The sequence below is a fragment of the Arachis stenosperma genome, chromosome 7 (assembly GCF_014773155.1).
Source record: "Arachis stenosperma cultivar V10309 chromosome 7, arast.V10309.gnm1.PFL2, whole genome shotgun sequence".
Lineage (NCBI taxonomy): Eukaryota > Viridiplantae > Streptophyta > Magnoliopsida > Fabales > Fabaceae > Arachis > Arachis stenosperma.
This window is the reverse complement of record NC_080383.1, coordinates 34,529,491-34,548,110: the sequence shown is the minus strand read 5'-3', so window position 1 is coordinate 34,548,110 and position 18,620 is coordinate 34,529,491. Positions and strand designations below refer to the sequence as shown.

Genomic DNA, 18,620 nt, shown 5'->3' with positions numbered 1-18,620 from the left:
GAACTTTCCGCTAGCATGTGCACAATAGTGTCTTGTCCCATCAATCTCTTCAAGCAGCACAGCTCCCCAGAATTTATCACTAGCATCTGTCTGTAATATTCTCTTTCCTGTGCTGGGAATCTTTAAAGGAGGGGGGTCCTGTGCTATCTTTTTTAGGGTTTTGACAGCTGTGGTTTGCTCTGGTCCCCATGGTGGGGGCTTCTTTTGCAAGAGTTTTGACAACTGGCTAGTGTGTTTAGTCACATCTGAGATAAAGTCTCTGATGTAGTTGACGATTCCCAAGAATTGTTGGACTTGTTTGACTGTCATGTTCTCATCAGGGAAGTTGATTAGCCCTTTGGCAATGTCTTCTCCTGGTTGAAAAAATCCATCTTCAAAAACCATCCCAAGAAATTCGATTCTTTTCTTGGAAATAGAGCTCTTTTTTGCTGGTAGCATGATTCCCCGATCTTTGATGATTTGAGTGAATTGGGCCAGAAGTGCCTTGTGGGCTTCATTGTCTTTTGAGAACAGTAATATATCATCAATGTAAATAAGAGTGGAGTGTAATATGGGTTCAAAGATTTTGGTCATGGCCTTTTGGAAAAGAGATGGGGCTACTTTGAGTCCAAATGGCATTACTGTCTATTGATATTGGGTTTCAGGGATACAAAATGCTGTCTTGTATCTGTCCTCAGGGTGGAGCCCAATTTGCCAAAAACCATCCTTTAGATTAAACTTGCTGAATATTTTTGCTCCACTTAACCTTTGTGTAGTAACTGAAATTTTTGGTAAAGGAAACTTGTCATCTTGTAAGAAAACATTAAGTGGCTTATAATCAATAACAAGTTTCTTCTTTCCTCTATTCTGCTCAGCCCTTTTTTCAACATAGAATGCTTGACATGCCCAATTGGATTTGGTTGGTTCAATGAGTCCTTGAACAAGAAGATCTGCACATTCAGCCCTTGCCAATTTTAGATCTTCAGGGTTCATTCCTGAATGTGTGGCCTTTGTTGGGTTGATGTCTTCATTCTTTTTGAAAGGGAGGCGAACATAAAATTCCGGATTCTTCCACAAAGGTGCAGGGTGATTGAATTGGTCATGACTGTCACAGCAAGCACTGAGGAGTAGTTGCTGGATCTCCTTGTATTCTTCTGGAGTTTCTTGGATTTCAAGAATGCTTTGCATCCCTATAAAAGGCAAAAACTGCCCTTTATAAGTTAGGCCAGTGGGTTTGATATGTAATCCATGGGTTCTGAAGAATGCATCAAAGCCAAACAGAACATCTTTGTCTGGGAGATAACTCCCCAATACCCTGAGCCAAGTGGTCTGGCCTGCAAATATTTCCAAACCAATGGGCTGTTTGGAAATAAGATTGATGGTGAAGATTTCACTGTTGGCTGCTGTGAATCTTTTAGAAAAAGGTACCCACATTTCTTTTGGCAAAACATGTGGTCTTAGGACAGTGGCGCAAGATCCAGTATCTAGCAATGCAACAGCCTTTGTTGGTTTGTCATAGACGGATGCCTTGACCTTTAAATCGAAATGCGGATGAGGAGTATCATCAATCTGTTTCATTCCTAAGGATCCAAGGTATCCAAGTTCTTCTTCTGGAAAATTTTATCCTTTAGGAATTTTTGTAGTAATGGAGGCTATGGTGGTGCAAAGTAGGATATAGAAAGGATTGACCTTTTTGGTGGAAGGTCTTCTTCTGAATCAGAGTCTTGGAAAACATATTCAGTTTCTCCATCTTTAACTTCTTGTTCTTCAAGAACTGATTCAAGATCTTCTTCATCTTCAATGGAAGCTGCATCCATTAAGGACTGAAGTATTTTTATCTCCTTTTTTGTCTTGTGGGGACACGATTTAGCAAAATGTCCTTGTTTTCCACAGATGAAACATCTGTTTGACTTAGTTTGGGGCTTTCTTCTCTTGAAATAATAGTATTTTTGCTTCCTCCTTCCCCTTCTAAAAGCCTTTTGGTGGAATGTTTTGGTTGGCGATTGCCAATGAGTCTTTTTCTTTGGCTTGCATTCACTGCCTGGCTCCTTGCATTTGATCTTCAAATAAGATTTATTGCATGCTCCTTTGAGTTTGCTCGAGTTTTTGCTGAGCTGTTTGAACATTTGTTGTTGTTCGCACAATTTGTCAAGAGCGGCTAGAGCCAATTGGTATATTTCTCCAATGGTAGTGGTAGCCACTTTCTTGCAAAGAGCCATCATCATTCGGTGTAGCTCTGGCTGGAGTTCATCTGGCAAGGATGCGATAAAGACTTGTTTAAGTGGCGGATTATTATTTCCTCCTAGAGGATAATATTTAGCAGCCATTTTCTTGTAGTGTTTCTCCAAGTCCTTTCTGTTGAGTGAACAACAATTCATTTCAAAGTATTCTTGAGAATTCCTCTTCTGAATGATTGTAATGTCTCCCAGGAATTCTTGGTGTATCATTCCTAAAAACTGTGAAGAGGTACCATTGATGAGCTGGAGTTTTTCATACTCAGACAGGTTTCTCACCCATTCTCGGAGGTTGCCAGTCATCCGATTTATGAAATTTGCAAGGACTTGTCTGCTTATATGGTTTGGATTAGCCATGGTGGTTTCAATCCAAGCACTGAATTCATTTAACCTTTTTCTGTACCTTGCTGGTGGGATATCATCAAAGGTGAATCATTTGTTAGAAGTTTTCACTTCAAAGGACGCTGTCTGCGTATGGCTAGATGAAGCTGTTGGTTTATCTCTTTCAGAGGTTATTTCTTCCTCTTCTTCTTCTTCTACAGGGTTGACCATGGCTATTGCTGAGAGGTCTGCTTTGTAGTCTTCTTTATACCACTCATCTGTCTCTTCACTGGTTTCAGTAGTCCCTTCCTTCAATTCTTCAGTGGTTTCTTCACTGTGTGATTGATTGTCCAAAGAGATCATATTAATTGACCGTCCTGGGGCAGGCGACCCTTCTTTGATGCCTTTATCTTTTGTAGGAACATTTTCTTCTCTGAAGAAATTAATCTCCAGTACTTTAGGAGAACAATGAAATAATACATTATTTGCTTATCCCAATCACTCTTTATAACCTTAAAAATGAGTGAGATTAAAGGGTCTGAGCAAAACTTAGCATTATAACATTGAGTCTCTTTTTCACTATGAGAAATTCCCATGGATCCTTTCCATGCCATTTTCTGATGAGCAAGATCCCCTTTTAGAGGCAAGCTCAGAGCATACTTTTATGGCACTGGATTGAGGAAGAAGAAAATAACATTAGCTAAGCTTTCAGAGAGAGAACAAGAATTTAGAACATTTTGTAAGATAGGAAAAGTGGATATATTACAATGTTCATTCGAATCCGATTACAACTGGGGTGAGCACCTCCTTTTATAGAGGTCTCTGGATAGAAGTGATATCTCATGAAATCTAAACAAACCTATCATACAATGCCAACTGGAGGATAAGGATAAGCCTTATCTTCTTTCTAACTTTTCTGAGACATGTGACAGAAGTCACTTTATTCTAGCACACTTAATAATTATACATAGTGGGATCACTGCTTTAGTAAAGGGACGGTTTGAAATAGTCTTCTGGAAGGGTCCCATCACCATCTGAGAAGGATGAATCAGAAGCCAAATTGATAGTTCCTAAATCCGTATCTGGGTCTTGTAGATAGAGAAACGGGTCTTCAGTGTTTCCTTCATTTGGATCTTGAGCATCTTGTAGGTATGGGTCATATGGGTATGATTTTGGGCCTTCAGCATCATCAGGTATTCCTGCATCAACTCTGGTTGGGCTTGGCGGTAAGGCATACACTCTTTCACCTGGATCTTCAGAATTCAGATCTTCTTCAGAATTTCTGCTTGGAACATGTGTGGACGTGCTGGGCTGGTCTCTTGGAGCATAAAAAGAGTATTGTCCAAATTGATTGATGATCCCTGAAGTTATGAATCAGGACTGGAACTCCTGGAGGGTTATTGGTGGAACATCTGTCTGAAACGGGAGTCCTTCAACTACATCTTTTTCTCCATATAGTCCAGGCTGCCAAAGTTTACAAAGGTATTTAGCCAAGGTATTTAGGACTGTCTTTTCATCGTGGGCCATATGGTAGAATACCCAACAATATTGACCTTGTTCATGGTATGTGCATCACCTCTAGTAAAATAATTCCTCTGTAAGGTGACAAAATAATAGAATTTCTATTTTACCTTAGAGGATTTATTCCACAGTTGGTGCTGTTCGAGCATATTATATAACATTCATCTCCATGCTCCAAGTGGGGCATACATGGAGAATAACCAGACTACATGAGACTGGGCTGTAGTGCGGTTACACAGCATGTGATATACAGGGAAGAGAGGTATTATGATAGCACATGTATACATGGAAGACAGAGCCCAGATATACCACATCATTTCTTTTGGTATAGGTCCTTGGATTATGGGTATAGTGCAAAAAGGGGTATCCATGTCGAAGTACTTTGGATTTGGATGGATTTGGGTTATAATAAGGAGCTGGTGTAGCTAGTAAAATAAAGTTTGCCTGACTAGACAGTCTATTTGAAACTTTGTCTGAGGTCTTGCTTGGAGGGGAAAAGGACCAATCTTGTATGGGTTATTGTGAAGTGGACAATCAGGGAATGGAATGGTGTATGAAGGATTGTATGTGCTCATGGTACAAATGTAATGGATTGGTTTGGGAGGTGGTTCTATTGGTTTGGGAGGTGGTTCTTTGGTTGGTCTGGATAGGAAATCAGCAAGTGTGTTTTGGTGGCCTTTTATGTGTCTCACTTCAAATTTATAGCGGGAGAACCAATCTTTCCATCGCAAGAGTTGAGAGTCTGGCAAGATCTTTTTCTTGATCTCCAGCATTGATGGGAAAGAGGTGTTATACATTTCTACAGTGAAATGATGAGAACTGAGGTGGAAATTGAATTTTTCTATACCTCTTTTGACAGCAAGAATCTCTTTGTAAGTGGCATGGTAATGTTTTTCAGATTCTTTGAACTTCCCGCTAGCATGTGCACAATAGTGTCTTGTCCCATCAATCTCTTCAAGCAGCACAGCTCCCCAGAATTTATCACTAGCATCTGTCTGTAATATTCTCTTTCCTGTGTTGGGAATCTTTAAAGGAGGGGGGTCATGTGCTATCTTTTTTAGGGTCTTGACAGCTGTGGTTTGCTCTGGTCCCCATGGTGGGGGGCTTCTTTTGTAAGAGTTTTGATAGCTGGCTGGTGTGTTTAGTCACATCTGGGATAAAGTCTCTGATGTAGTTGACGATTCCCAAGAATTGTTGGACTTGTTTGACTGTCATGTTCTCATCAGGGAAGTTGATTAGCCCTTTGGCAATGTGTTCTCCTGGTTGAAAAACCCCATCTTCAAAAACCATCCCAAGAAATTCGATTCTTTTCTTGGCAATAGAGCTCTTTTTTGCTGATAGCATGATTCCCCGATCTTTGATGATTTGAGTGAATTGGGCCAGAAGTGTCTTGTGGGCTTCATTGTCTTTTGAGAACAGTAATATGTCATCAATGTAAATAAGAGTGGAGTGTAATATGGGCTCAAAGATTTTGGTCATGGCCTTTTGGAAAAGAGATGGGGCTACTTTGAGTCCAAATGGCATTACTGTCTATTGATATTGGGTTTCAGGGATACAAAATGCTGTCTTGTATCTGTCCTCAAGGTGGAGCCCAATTTGCCAAAAACCATCCTTTAGATCAAACTTGCTGAATATTTTTGCTCCACTTAACCTTTGTGTAGTAACTGAAATTTTTGGTAAAGGAAACTTATCATCTTGTAAGAAAACATTAAGTGGCTTATAATCAATAACAAGTCTCTGCTTTCCTCTATTCTGCTCAGCCCTTTTTTCAACATAGAATGCTTGACATGCCCAATTGGATTTGGTTGGTTCAATGAGTCGTTGAACAAGAAGAGCTGCACATTCAGCCCTTGCCAATTTTAGATCTTCAGGGTTCATTCCTGAATGTGTGGCCTTTGTTGGGTTGATGTCTTCATTCTTTTTGAAAGGGAGGCGAACATAAAATTCTGGATTCTTCCACAAAGGTGCAGGGTGATTGAATTGGTCATGACTGTCACAACAAGCACTGAGGAGTAGTTCCTTGATCTCCTTGTATTCTTCTGGAGCTTCTTGGATTTCAAGAATGCTTTGCATCCCTATAAAAGGCAAAAACTGCCCTTTATAAGTTAGGTCAGTGGGTTTGATATGTAATCCATGGGTTCTGAAGAATGCATCAAAGCCAAACAGAACATCTTTGTCTGGGAGATAACTCCCCAATACCCTGAGCCAAGTGGTCTGGCTTGCAAATATTTCCAAACCAATGGGCTGTTTGGAAATAAGATTGATGGTGAAGATTTCACTGTTGGCTGCTGTGAATCTTTTAGAAAAAGGTACCCACATTTCTTTTGGCAAAACATGTGGTCTTAGGACAGTGGCGCAAGATCCAGTATCTAGCAATGCAACTGCCTTTGTTGGTTTGTCATAGACGGATGCCTTGACCTTTAAATCGAAATGGGGACGAGGAGTATCATCAATCTGTTTCATTCCTAAGGATCCAAGGTATCCAAGTTCTTCTTCTGGGAAATTTGATCCTTTAGGAATTTTTGTAGTAATGGAGGCTATGGGTGGTGCAAAGGAGGATATAGAAAAGATTGACCTTTTTGGTGGAAGGTCTTCTTCTGAATCAGAGTCTTGGAAAACATATTCAGTTTCTCCATCTTTAACTTCTTGTTCTTCAAGAACTGATTCAAGATCTTCTCCATCTTCAATGGAAGCTGCATCCATTAAGGACTGAAGCATTTTTATCTCCTTTTTTGTCTTGTGGGGACACGATTTAGCAAAATGTCCTTGTTTTCCACAGATGAAACATCTGTTTGACTTAGTTTGGGGCTTTTTTCTCTTGAAATAACAGTATTTTTGCTTCCTCCTTCCCCTTCTAAAAGCCTTTTGGTGGAATGTTTTGGTTGGCGATTGCCAATGAGTCTTTTTCTTTGGCTTGCATTCACTGCCTGGCTCCTTGCATTTGATCTTCAAATAAGATTTATTGCATGCTCCTTTAAGTTTGCTCGAGTTTTTGCTGAGCTGTTTGAACATTTGTTGTTGTTCGCACAATTTGTCAAGAGCCGCTAGAGCCAATTGGTATATTTCTCCAATGGTAGTGGTAGCCACTTCCTTGCGAAGAGCCATCATCATTCGGTGTAGCTCTGGTTGGAGTTCATCTGGCAAGGATGCGATAAAGACTTGATTAAGTGGCAGATTATTATTTCCTCCTAGAGGATAATATTTAACAACCATTTTCTTGTAGTGTTTCTCCAAGTCCTTTTTGTTGAGTGAACAACACTTCATTTCAAAGTATTCTTGAGAATTCCTCTTCTGAATGATTGTAATGTCTCCCAGGAATTCTTGGTGTATTATTCCTAAAAACTGTGAAGAGGTACCATTGATGAGCTGGAGTCTTTCATACTCAGACAGGTTTCTCACCCATTCTCGGAGGTTGCCAGTCATCCGATTTATGAAATCTGCAAGGACTTGTCTGTTTGTAAGGTTTGGATTAGCCATGGTGGTTTCAATCCAAGCACTGAATTCATTTAACCTTTCTCTGTACCTTGCTGGTGGGATATCATCAAAGGTAAACCATTTGTTAGAAGTTTTCACTTCAAAGGACGTTGTCTGCGTATGGCTAGATGAAGCTGTTGGTTCATCTCTTTCAGAGGTTATTTCTTCCTCTTCTTCTTCTTCTATAGGGTTGACCATGGCTATTGCTGAGAGGTCTGCTTTGTAGTCTTCTTCAGACCACTCATCTGTCTCTTCACTGGTTTTAGTAGTCCCTTCCTCTGATTCTTCAGTGGTTTCTTCACTGTGTGATTGATTGTCCAAAGAGATCATATTAATTGACCGTCCTGGAGTAGGCGACCCTTCTTTGATGCCTTTATCTTTTGTAGGAATATTTTCTTCTCTGAAGAAATTTTCTGATTTCCAAGGAGGATGAGGCTTGGGTTGATGAGAAGGTTGTGACTGGGATGAATAACTCCGTCTTTGGGGAGAGATGGATTTTTTGGTGTTTGTTTGTCTGGCTAAATGGTAGGTGGATTTGAAAATAAAATCATAATCTGGGGTTTCTGGTGGTGAATAGGTTGGAGGAAACAAAATAGGTGAATATGTAGGATATAGTTTAGGATACATGGATAATGGGTCTATAGCCAGTGCTTGAGGTACAGCTGTTTTGCTTTTGTCCATCTCAATTTGTTGAAGTTGAGCCTTAACTTGATCTAGCTCTCTATTTTTCTTGTGGAATTCTAGACCAAAGTACCTACTGTCAATATAGGTCTTGAGTTCTTGGTCAAGTTGAAAAGCTTGCGTAGATAGCCGATCTTTGAGATCAGCAACCTGTTCTTCCACGGAGCCTATTTGTGCTGAAAGACCTTCAGTTTTCTCTACAAGAGTGTCAAGGGTGTGATCAATTCGGAGTAAGATTTTATTTTGGCTGACTGCATTGTCTGTATGCCAATTAAGTACTTCCTCTTGGGGGGTTGTTGCCTGCTGTCCATGTGGAGTAATTCCTTGAGGAATCACATAAGGTCTTCTGGTAATTTTCTTTTCATCAGTCTGGGTTACCAGAGGTGGGAATTCTTCCTCATAAGATCTGAGAGTGGCAATGCATGGGACAGTATTGACTGACTGATAGAGATAATCCATGGAGCCTTTTTTGGACAATCTTATCTTCTTGAGCATTGGTTTCCTTTTGACCATTGGAGCTGTTCTAGCATCGTCAGGAGGCTCATGTCTTTTAAAGGAGCAAGGAGTTGGAAATAACTTCTTCTTCTTTTTCTTGTTCCTCTGTCCATTGGAACTTTTTATTCTTTGTTATAGTTTGGAAAAAGTGGTATGATCGGCTTGATGCTGATGGTAGGAATCGGGATAGTGCTGCTACTTTTCCTGCCAATTGTTGTACTTCTTTTACTATTTTAGGGCTCGTCATATTAAGTATTGCTTCGTATTTTTCAGAATTTGCTTCGATTCCTCGTGAAGTTAGCATAAATCCGAAGAATTTTCCTCCTTGCACTTCGAAGGCACATTTTTCTGGGTTGAGTCTCATCTTATATGTTCTTATCTGTGCAAATATCTCTTTTAGGTCTTCGCAATGTGATTTTTCCTGGGTGGTCTTGGCGACCATATCGTCGACATAAATCTCCATGTTCCGACCTATTTGGTGATGGAATACTTTGTCCATCAGCCGTTGGTAGGTTGCGCCTGCATTCTTTAGACCAAATGGCATTACTCTATAACAAAAATTTCCATGTTCAATTATAAATGCTGTTTTGCTTTGGTCTTCTGGATGCATGAGTATCTGGTTGTAGCCAGAGTATGCATCCATGAAGCTCAAGCTTTTGAAACTTGATGCATTGTCTACGTGTTTATCGATGCAAGGTAAAGGATAGGCATCCTTGGGACATGCCTTATTTAAATCTGTAAAGTCGACGCACATGCGCCATTTACCTGAGCTTTTCCTTACCATTACCACGTTCGAGAGCCATGTGGTGAATCTGATTTCTTTGATGAAATTGGCTTTAAGAAGCTTTTGGTTTCTTCTAGTGCTGCCTTTGATTTTTCTATTCCGAGGTTCCTCTTCTTCTGAGCTACAGGTTGGCTTGTTCTATTGGTGGCGAGTTTATGGCAGATGATGGTTGGATCTATTCCTGGCATGTCTGCCGGAGTCCAAGCGAATAGGTCGGCGTTGTCTTGTAATACTTTTATGAGCTCGGACCTTTCTTTTCCTTGTAAGGCTTGACCGATGTATGTTGCTTGTTCTGGCTTGGCAGTCAATGGAACTTTCTGAAGTTCATCCGTTGGTTAAGGTCTTTCTTCAGTGTCCGCTCGGGGATCAAGCTCGGCCAGGGTTAGGACTTCGTTTTGACTGTGGATCACTTTGACTTTCTGTTGATGCTTTTCTTTTGTTTCCGACTTCTTCAGGCTTGCGTTGTAGCATTGCTGAGCTTGTTGGTGATCCGAGTGGAGCGTTGCTATCCTTCCGTCCTGTGCCTGAAATTTAACACATAGATGAAAGGTGGACACTACTGCCCTGAACATGTTCAGAGCAGATCTTCCGAGTATAATATTATAAGGACTTGGGCAATCAACTACCAGGTATTATAAGTCAATAGTTTTTTATAATGAGTCTTCTCCTATAATCGTCTTTAGCCATATATATCCCTTGATGGGGACCCTTTCTCCAGAGAAACCTACTAGTTCTCCGGACGAGGGTTTTATAAGTTTTTCAGATAATTTCATTTTTAGAAAACTGGAATAGAAAAGTACATCTGCACTGTTACCTGGGTCTAAAAGGACTTTTCTTACCAATAACTCGCCTGTTTGGATAGAGATTACCACTGGGTCATCTAGGTTTGGTGCTGCCGAGCATATGTCTGTCTGGCTGAAGGTGATTTGGAGGTCGGACTTATTTTTGTTTTGTGGCGTGGTTCCTTCGATTGCCAACATTGCGTAGTAACTTCTTTTTCTTACCGAGGTTGTTGCACCTCCGCTGGCAAACCCTCCGAAAATGCAATTTATAATACCTTTTGGTGGTGCATTGTTTGACCATTTATTGTCCTCCTTGCTTCCTGAGGTCTGTTGGCATTCTTCTCGGTCTCGGCTGTTTTCTTTATGTTTTCTTCCTTCAATATATTTGTCCAGGAGACTTTGCCGAGCTAATCTTTCTAGTAGATCTTTAGCTATGACGCACTCGTTAGTTGTATGTCCGTACTTTTGATGGAAAGCGCAGTGTTTACTTCTGTCGACGAATCGTTGGTCTTGATAGCTTCCTGCCCTTGCCGGAGGTTTTATAATTTTGGCATTGAGTATTTCTTTGATTATCTTTTCCCTCTTTGTGTTGAACCTGGTATAATTGTCGAACTTCAGAGAGAGCTTAAATGGTTTCCTGGAGTCTTTGTGGTCGGCCGTCCTTATTGTTCGGTTTTCTTCCCATCTGGGTTGCCTCCTTTCTGCTTTTTCGGCTTCACGGAGTTCCTCGATCTCCATTTGTCTGGTCGCACTTTTTCGAAATTCTTCTAATATTTTCGATTTTGTTACCACGATTGTTTCTCTGAACTTCCCGGGTTTGAGACCGGCCTTGAGGGCGTGTAGGTGGACAGCAGGGTCCAGGTCTAGTATCTCCATGGTGGCCTCTGCGAATCTCATCATATAGTCTTTTAGGCTTTCTTGTGGACCTTGGCGGATGGTTCCTAGATAGTCTGATCTATACACATATATCCGCGCCGCCGCGAAGTAGTCGATGAAGGACTTCGCCAATTCCTCAAATGAAAAGATTGATCCTTCAGGTAATTTTGAAAACCAAAGTAATGCAGCTCCATCAAGGTATGTGGGAAAAGCCCTGCAAAGCACGGGTTCATTGTTAGGGCCATTAAAGAACATCATAGATTGAAATTTTTTAATGTGAGCCTAGGGGTCACCAATCCCCTTATACAGCTCAAGGGAAGAGAGCAGTGTGAAATTCTTCGGCATCTGATAGTTGGTAATTTCTTCGAAGAACGGGTTGTCCAAGGTTAACTTCTCCTTTGGTGGGTTGACGCTCAGTAGGTCTGTGTTGTCTTTGCCTGGGCCCTTGGGGCCGTTCTTCTCATGTTTGCCAGCGTTGTTCCGAGCGAATATCTCAGCGAGTCTTCTGACTTCTGCTTGCAGTTCTGTCATCTGGGCCAGGAGCTCGGCCTGAGTGATTTGGTGAACTCCATTATCGGCCATACTGGAGAGTTGAGAAACCTTGCACAAAGAAGACACAAAGTGCAATATGAAGTAAAAAGGTGGGGTTAGATTAACTCTCGGGGCCCCATGGTGGGTGCCAAATGTTTCGTCCTGGGTACGCCGAGGTATATAGCTTCCGGGTGGACACTTCAGTCCTAAGTGGAGATATACGTCGTCCCAGGGCAGCGTTGCGAATTAACCTCGGCCCTCTAAAACACGGCGGGGGAGCACCTGCACAAAGCACTCCGACGCTCAAGTAAGTATGTGAGTTATAAAGGAATAAAGAATAATAAGTGAGAATGAGTTATGTGACCTATCCTGTGGGTTGTGTCCTCTGAGCCTTTATAGGCGAGTATGGCTAGTTTGTTCCGATGTATTTGGTAGGTGCCATTACCAGTATCTTTTGGTTATGTAGAGTCGTGATTCATTCTGATTAGTAGGTTCTGTTGTTGTGGATAAGGTTGACTTAGTCAGGAGTTTCTGTTGCAATTTCGTGTTTCCGATCTCTGAGCTCGGTTTCGATTTTAGCCTTATTTCCGAGTATAACGGGGTACACTCAGGTAGAAATGTGCATTTTAAAAGCGTAAAAAAATTAAAATAACATAAAAAAAACTAAGATAAAAGGATAGTTGATACTTGATACATATATTTTATGAAAAAGTATAGGTAAACAATAAAAATACTAAACAACGTGAATAATTGATATATTGGATGTTCATTTCACTAGGTGTGCGGATGGTTATTTTAATATTAAGATTTAGTTGAATAATTTAAAAGTGTAGTGTATTTTGATTTGATCAGTGATTGTTCATATTGTTCAAAAAAAGATTGATCCTAGCATTGTCCATATTTTTTTATCAGGACTGCGAATGGGCCAAAGGAAAAAAAATGAGAATTTGATTAGTATTTGGATCAAATATAAAAAAAATATTGGTTTCTTAAATTTTTAAATAATTTCTCACAAATATTTAAAAATAATAAATATATGTTATCATGAATTTTATTTGGTAGATCATAGTATTACAATTTGTCAACTAAGAAGATAAATAGTAAGAAAATATATCTATCTATCTATTTATACCTCTATATCTAATCTATACTTATGTATAATAATGAGAATATGAGAAGGTTTGGTGTCTAATTATTTTTTTAAATATTTTTTATTATGTATAATTTATAAAAAAATTATTTTATTATATTAAAACTTAAACCCAAAATCTTTTAATTCAATTATAAACAATTACTATCTCAATTAATCTTTATTTTGTTATTTTTATTTATTTGATACATGTAAAATATCTTACAAAAATTTTTTAATTACATTCATTTTTTTAGATGATAAATATTTCAATTAATATAGAAAATAGCTATAATTATTATTTTACACTCAATGTATTAAAATTAAATTTTATTTAATAAATAAAAAATAAATCAATGTCTATTGATACACTAGTATAAATAAATCAATAAAAAATTAAAAAAATATTTTTTTGATTTTTTAACTTAAAAATAAATAAATTTTTAACTAATTAAAAATATAAAAATATCATCTAAATTCTTTTATCTAAAATATACAAGAACAAATAGGCTCTTGAGAGAAACTTAGATATTTTGTATTTTAAAAGATAAAAAAATGTTTTATATTTTTAATTAGTCAATAATTTATTTTCTTTCAAATTAAAAGATCAAAAATTTATTTATCAGTTTTTTAAAGTTATATCTTTGTTTTCATAACTAATTAAGTAATTAACTAATTATTTATCTCTAAATGAGCTCAAAATACTTTTTTTTTTGGACCTGTCAAAATACTTTTTTTTAGTCAGAAGCTCAAAAATAAAAATGCTTTAAGACCCAAATTTTTACTGTAATGAAAATAAGCTTAGCCCAATAAGTTGGACAGGCACCTTTACCCAATGAATCTAATAGGTTAACCAACTCAAGATTCGATCCGATTTTGTAAACAAGCATGAAAAAAAACCATCCTAATTTCTACTTACATTCTATAAACATTGCCGTCCAAAAGATGACAAAGGAGTAATTTCTAGACGATCAAAGCAGCCATTCAAGACCCATTTATTTTGATCAGTGTTTTCGGTAGACCTTGAAAGTTTTTTTTTTTGGTATTTATAAATTTGAGGTATAAATATAATCCTAACTTATTAATCATGGATTGCTATAACTAAGTTGGGTTGGTCTAGTGATTAGTTCACTAGTATGTTTAAGCAAGTGTCGGGGATTCGAATTCCACCTTGTGCATGCAGCAATTTATTAGCCAACGACAAACCCTTAAATGGAGTTCAGTACCGCAGCGAATTAGTCCTTAACCTGCCGGGTTGAGAGATATCATGAGAAATCAAAACAAAAATAAAAAAACATAAATTGCTACAGGTACACTTTCGATATATATTTAAACGAATTAATGAGTTAACTACTAAACTAACTCAACTTAATTAGTAGACGTTGAAAATTGAAGCACTATCCTATAAATAAAAAGCATAGAATAAATTATAGGGTAGATGCGATGCCACAGATGGAAGGAGAAGAAACGGGTATAGGGCTATCGGGTAGATGCGGGTGACCTTGAGGGAGCGGGTCGGGTTTGCGGTAGGTCTCGAACTGGTTTCGAGTAGGGTATTAAGTTTGAATCTCCTGTTGGGCCTTCTTTGAAGGGCCACGACTAAAAAATAAAAACAAAAGGATAGAATAAATTATCAAAAAAAAGGATGGAATAAAAGTGACTTTTTTTTAATAGTATAAAATTATATAAATATGGAGAAATAAAAACTATTTAAATATTATAAATAGAACAAGTAATTTATAAAGATTAAGATTCTCTAAAGTAAAAAAGTTGATAAAGTAATGAGTTAATCACTCTTAAATTAAGATAATGAGACATACATTTTATAAAAGTTACAAAATCAATGATGATTAATCTTTTAATACTTTACCATTTTATCAAATTTCTCATTTTAAAGATCTAAATTTAATTTATAAAATGAAAATGAAATAATTATCCGAACAAAATGAACAATTAACCTAGATTTTTTTGTTCTGATTTCTCACAATATTGCAGCGAGAAATACTAGACGTCCAAATATTTTTTGAACTCAATTTTTAATTAAGTCTGCACGCTTCTCTTTTGTATACACATAGGTACTTCGTTATCATTGTCGTCGTCTCTTCTTCTTTGTTTTGCCACTCTATCGTTGTTGTCTCTTCTTCTTTTGCATGCGTTGTCGTCTCTTCTTCTCTTTTGTGTGTCATTGTCATCGACGTCGTCGCCACCGCCATTGACATCGCTACCACTTTCTTCTTCTTGATGTTGTTGTTAATTTCTTCTTTTCTTTTTTCTCCTCCTTATCCTTTTTTATTATCATTATCATCGTCCTCATCGTTTATATCTTTTTCTTTTTCTATAAATGTTAAGAAAATTAAAGCACATAAATTTTGATGCATAACACATACATTTTGGTGCATAGTACACAAATTTTAGTATACAGCATATCCAAAATATTAACATCCAACCAATAAAATATGCACAACACATAAATATTGGTATACAGCACAAAAATACATTCGCACCAAAATTTGTGTGTTAAGTGTAAAAATTTATGTGCTATTTGAAAAATTTATATACTATACTAATAAAATATGCACAACACATAAATTTTGATGTACAATACAAAAATTTTAGTATATAACACATAAATTTTGATGTACAGTATAAAACTTTTTGAAAGACTACATATTCAAAATATTGACTCACCCAACTAATAAAATACATTCACAATAAAAATTAGTATATTATCTACAAAATTTATATATTACATTGATAAATATATACAAAATTGTATGCTGTATCAATAAAATTTTGTACAAGTCACCAAAAAATAAAATTTTGTACTCTATCCAATAAAATTTTGTGCGGCAAAAAGTGCAATAAAAGAGAAATGATATATATATATATATATATATATATGATGTCTATATTATTTTTTTACTATATTTAGTTACACCAATTTAACTAGATTTAAGTACAAAAACATTTATACATATAATATTATTTTATTATAATAAAATTTAAATTTTAACACTTTTTTAAATAGACAAACGAACTAATCATTTAACTATCTCAAGGTTTAATCTAAGATGTTTTCAATAAGCTTTCTAAAAGGTTTTGTTGGGTGGTAGACAATATGAACACTTATAATAAGAATATGCTATAAAAACAGACATTAATTTTTGTCTAAATCTAAGTTTATTTAACTCTATTCCCACTTTAGTTACACCTGTCTAACGCATATAATTAATGAGTCTAAAGTATTGCCATATTTTGTGGTTATTTATTTTGAGAGACCAAAGAAATTAAAGAGAAACCGCTAGTCTGCAACATTAATTTTTTTTGGAGTTTTGTCTTTCCGCTGAAGTCTATACTTATCATTGTATCAGTCAAATACTTGGCTTTTATACTATGCACCGACAGAGGAAAGCTGCCCAAATATAGAGTTATTAAAATTGTTTCTCGTGGAAAAAAAAAAAAGGTTTTTCAATGACCTAAAAAAAGTTTGAATTGTGATTAAGAATAGATACAAACTCATCATATACTACTGTTTAATATTATAAAAAACTAGATTTTGTCTGGCACAATGCGTGAAAGAAACTAATATTATAAATTTTTTTAGACAATTAAAAAAATAAATAATTTTTTATTTTATAATGAATTATAAAATAATCCGTAGAACTTTCAAAATAAAAATTATATATATTATAATAATTATAATAAAAATTAATTTAGCAATTTAAATTTTATATATGAAGTATTTGTTTTAATAAATATTTGAATTTGTAAATTATATTTTATACGTACTTACAAAAAAAGATATTTTTTATATTATTAAAAGATCATAATTAATAGTGAATATTGTCACATATAAGATTATTTAGCTAACTTGGTAGTATTGTTGTATTTTGATTATTTTGTATATATAGCACCGTACAACTTATAAAACAAATATAAATATTAGTTTGTTCGTCAAATAATGTTTTATGATTGTTACGGTGGGTAATCGGAGATTGATGGGTTGGATGGAGTTGGTTGGCCCTAATGAGTGAAGGAGGAGGATCCCGAATGGATCTGCAACTCGGAAGGCTCCGTCCGATTTGTTTGTGCGAGGAGATGGGGGTGGTACCTGCAAAGACACTCCGATGCCTAAGTTAGCAAGAGTGTGAGCAGGTCTAGAGAGTATTGGACTTAGAGATACTTGAGGGGTGTCAGTGTATTTATAGTGGTGAACCAATAACCACCGTTGGAGTAGTGCCATATTTTTAGGGTGTTAACCGTCCCATTATCTTAGGGAGGTTAAGATATAGCTCGTGGAAGTGGTTAGAGAGATTCTAGGGGCAGTTACTCATTTGAATGAGTGTTTATCCGCCAGCTAATCTCGTGCCCGACTTCTTTAGAACAGGTCGTGGTGAGTACCGACTTCATAGGATGAAGATTGGTACTGGTGAGGCCCAACCCTTTGGATTAGGTCTTTTGCTTGATCCTGAGCCTTTATTATTGGGCCAGGGTATGAACAGTGCCCCTACTCGAGCCCAATTTTTTCAAGATTTGGGTTCGAGTACTCTGCTCGAGGTCGTAGCCGACTTGTTGGAGGACCGACGTGATGGTCTGAAACCGACGTGACTTTCCGTGTCCTTTTGGTTCTGACAGTTACGTCTAATCAAGCGTCGTGTCCGTTAGGGATGTGCGTAGGTCTTGATAACGGTGCATTCTCATTAATGACTGCCCCGCTTTTACCATTATGTCCCTTAGCACGTTTATAAATACTTTCGTTCTTTTTCATTTTTTCGTTTCTGCAATTTTTCAAATTTCTTCTTTCTTCGTTCGTGCTGCACTCTTGTGTTTCGGAGACTTCTGCTTCTTCCAACCTTCATTTTTGGATAAAGGTTAGCTTTTCTTCTTTCGTAACATGCTTTGTGTTTGCATGCTTTTATTTTGTAGATAGATAGGTTGGTTTGTAGACTTTGGTTCCGTATTTCCTCCCTTTAGAGACCGTGTTTTTGATTTTCCTTTTCTTTTTCTTTTGTAGGTTTTTGTCACCCTTTATAAGAAAAAGAAATGGCTTCCGTAGATGTTCTTTCTCAATGGGTTGATGTCACGGTCCTAGGGGAGGAACCCTTGGTTGATGCCGAGTTTATCACCCACCTTCGTACTCACCACAGAATTTGTACTTCTGAGGAGAACGAGCCAAAGTATGAGTTGGTAGTCCCGGGTCCAGAAGACCGGGTTTGTTTTGGGAGGGCCAATGAGGCGGCCCCTCATTTTTTCTTTATGTATGAATGTATGATCACCCGTTTGGGTGTTTTTCTTCCGTTTTCTAAATTTGAAATGGCTGTTTTACGCCACTGTCGAGTTGCCCCTACCCAGCTTCACCTCAATTCTTGGGGTTTTCTGAAAATTTACCAATTTATAAGTCACGCTTTGGACTTTCCGACCTCTTTGAGGATTTTCTTTTATCTTTTCCACATGACTAAGCCCTTCAGTGGGCTAAATAACAAGCAGCAATGGGTGTCTTTCCGAGCCATACAAGGTCGGAGAATTTTCACCCTTTTTGACGAATCCTTCCACGACTTCAAAAATTATTTTTTCAAAGTGCAAGTTGTAGAGGGTCACCACCCCTTTTTCTTAGATGAGAATTCTTCCCCTCGCTTTCTCCTCTATTGGTTGGAGGCCTCCCCCTGTGAGAAGTACGGTCTGGACGACCTGGATGAGGTGGAGGCGGCCATTTGACGATTAGATTTTTGACGGTTTAGAATTTTACAAATGAAATCTCGTCGAAGTATAGTCTCTAAACCAACAATAATCCTCTCATACAAAAATTTGTTTGT

The 18,620-nt window shown here is 37.4% G+C and overlaps 1 protein-coding gene across 1 annotated transcript; it reads right to left on the bottom strand.

Moving 5' to 3' along the window:
• Positions 1-1,631: 1,631 nt before the first annotated feature.
• Positions 1,632-2,570, bottom strand: LOC130939686 (uncharacterized). Its single transcript, XM_057867779.1, has one exon. It carries the CDS (start codon positions 2,568-2,570, stop codon positions 1,632-1,634), a length of 939 nt encoding a protein of 312 aa, XP_057723762.1.
• Positions 2,571-18,620: the final 16,050 nt, after the last annotated feature.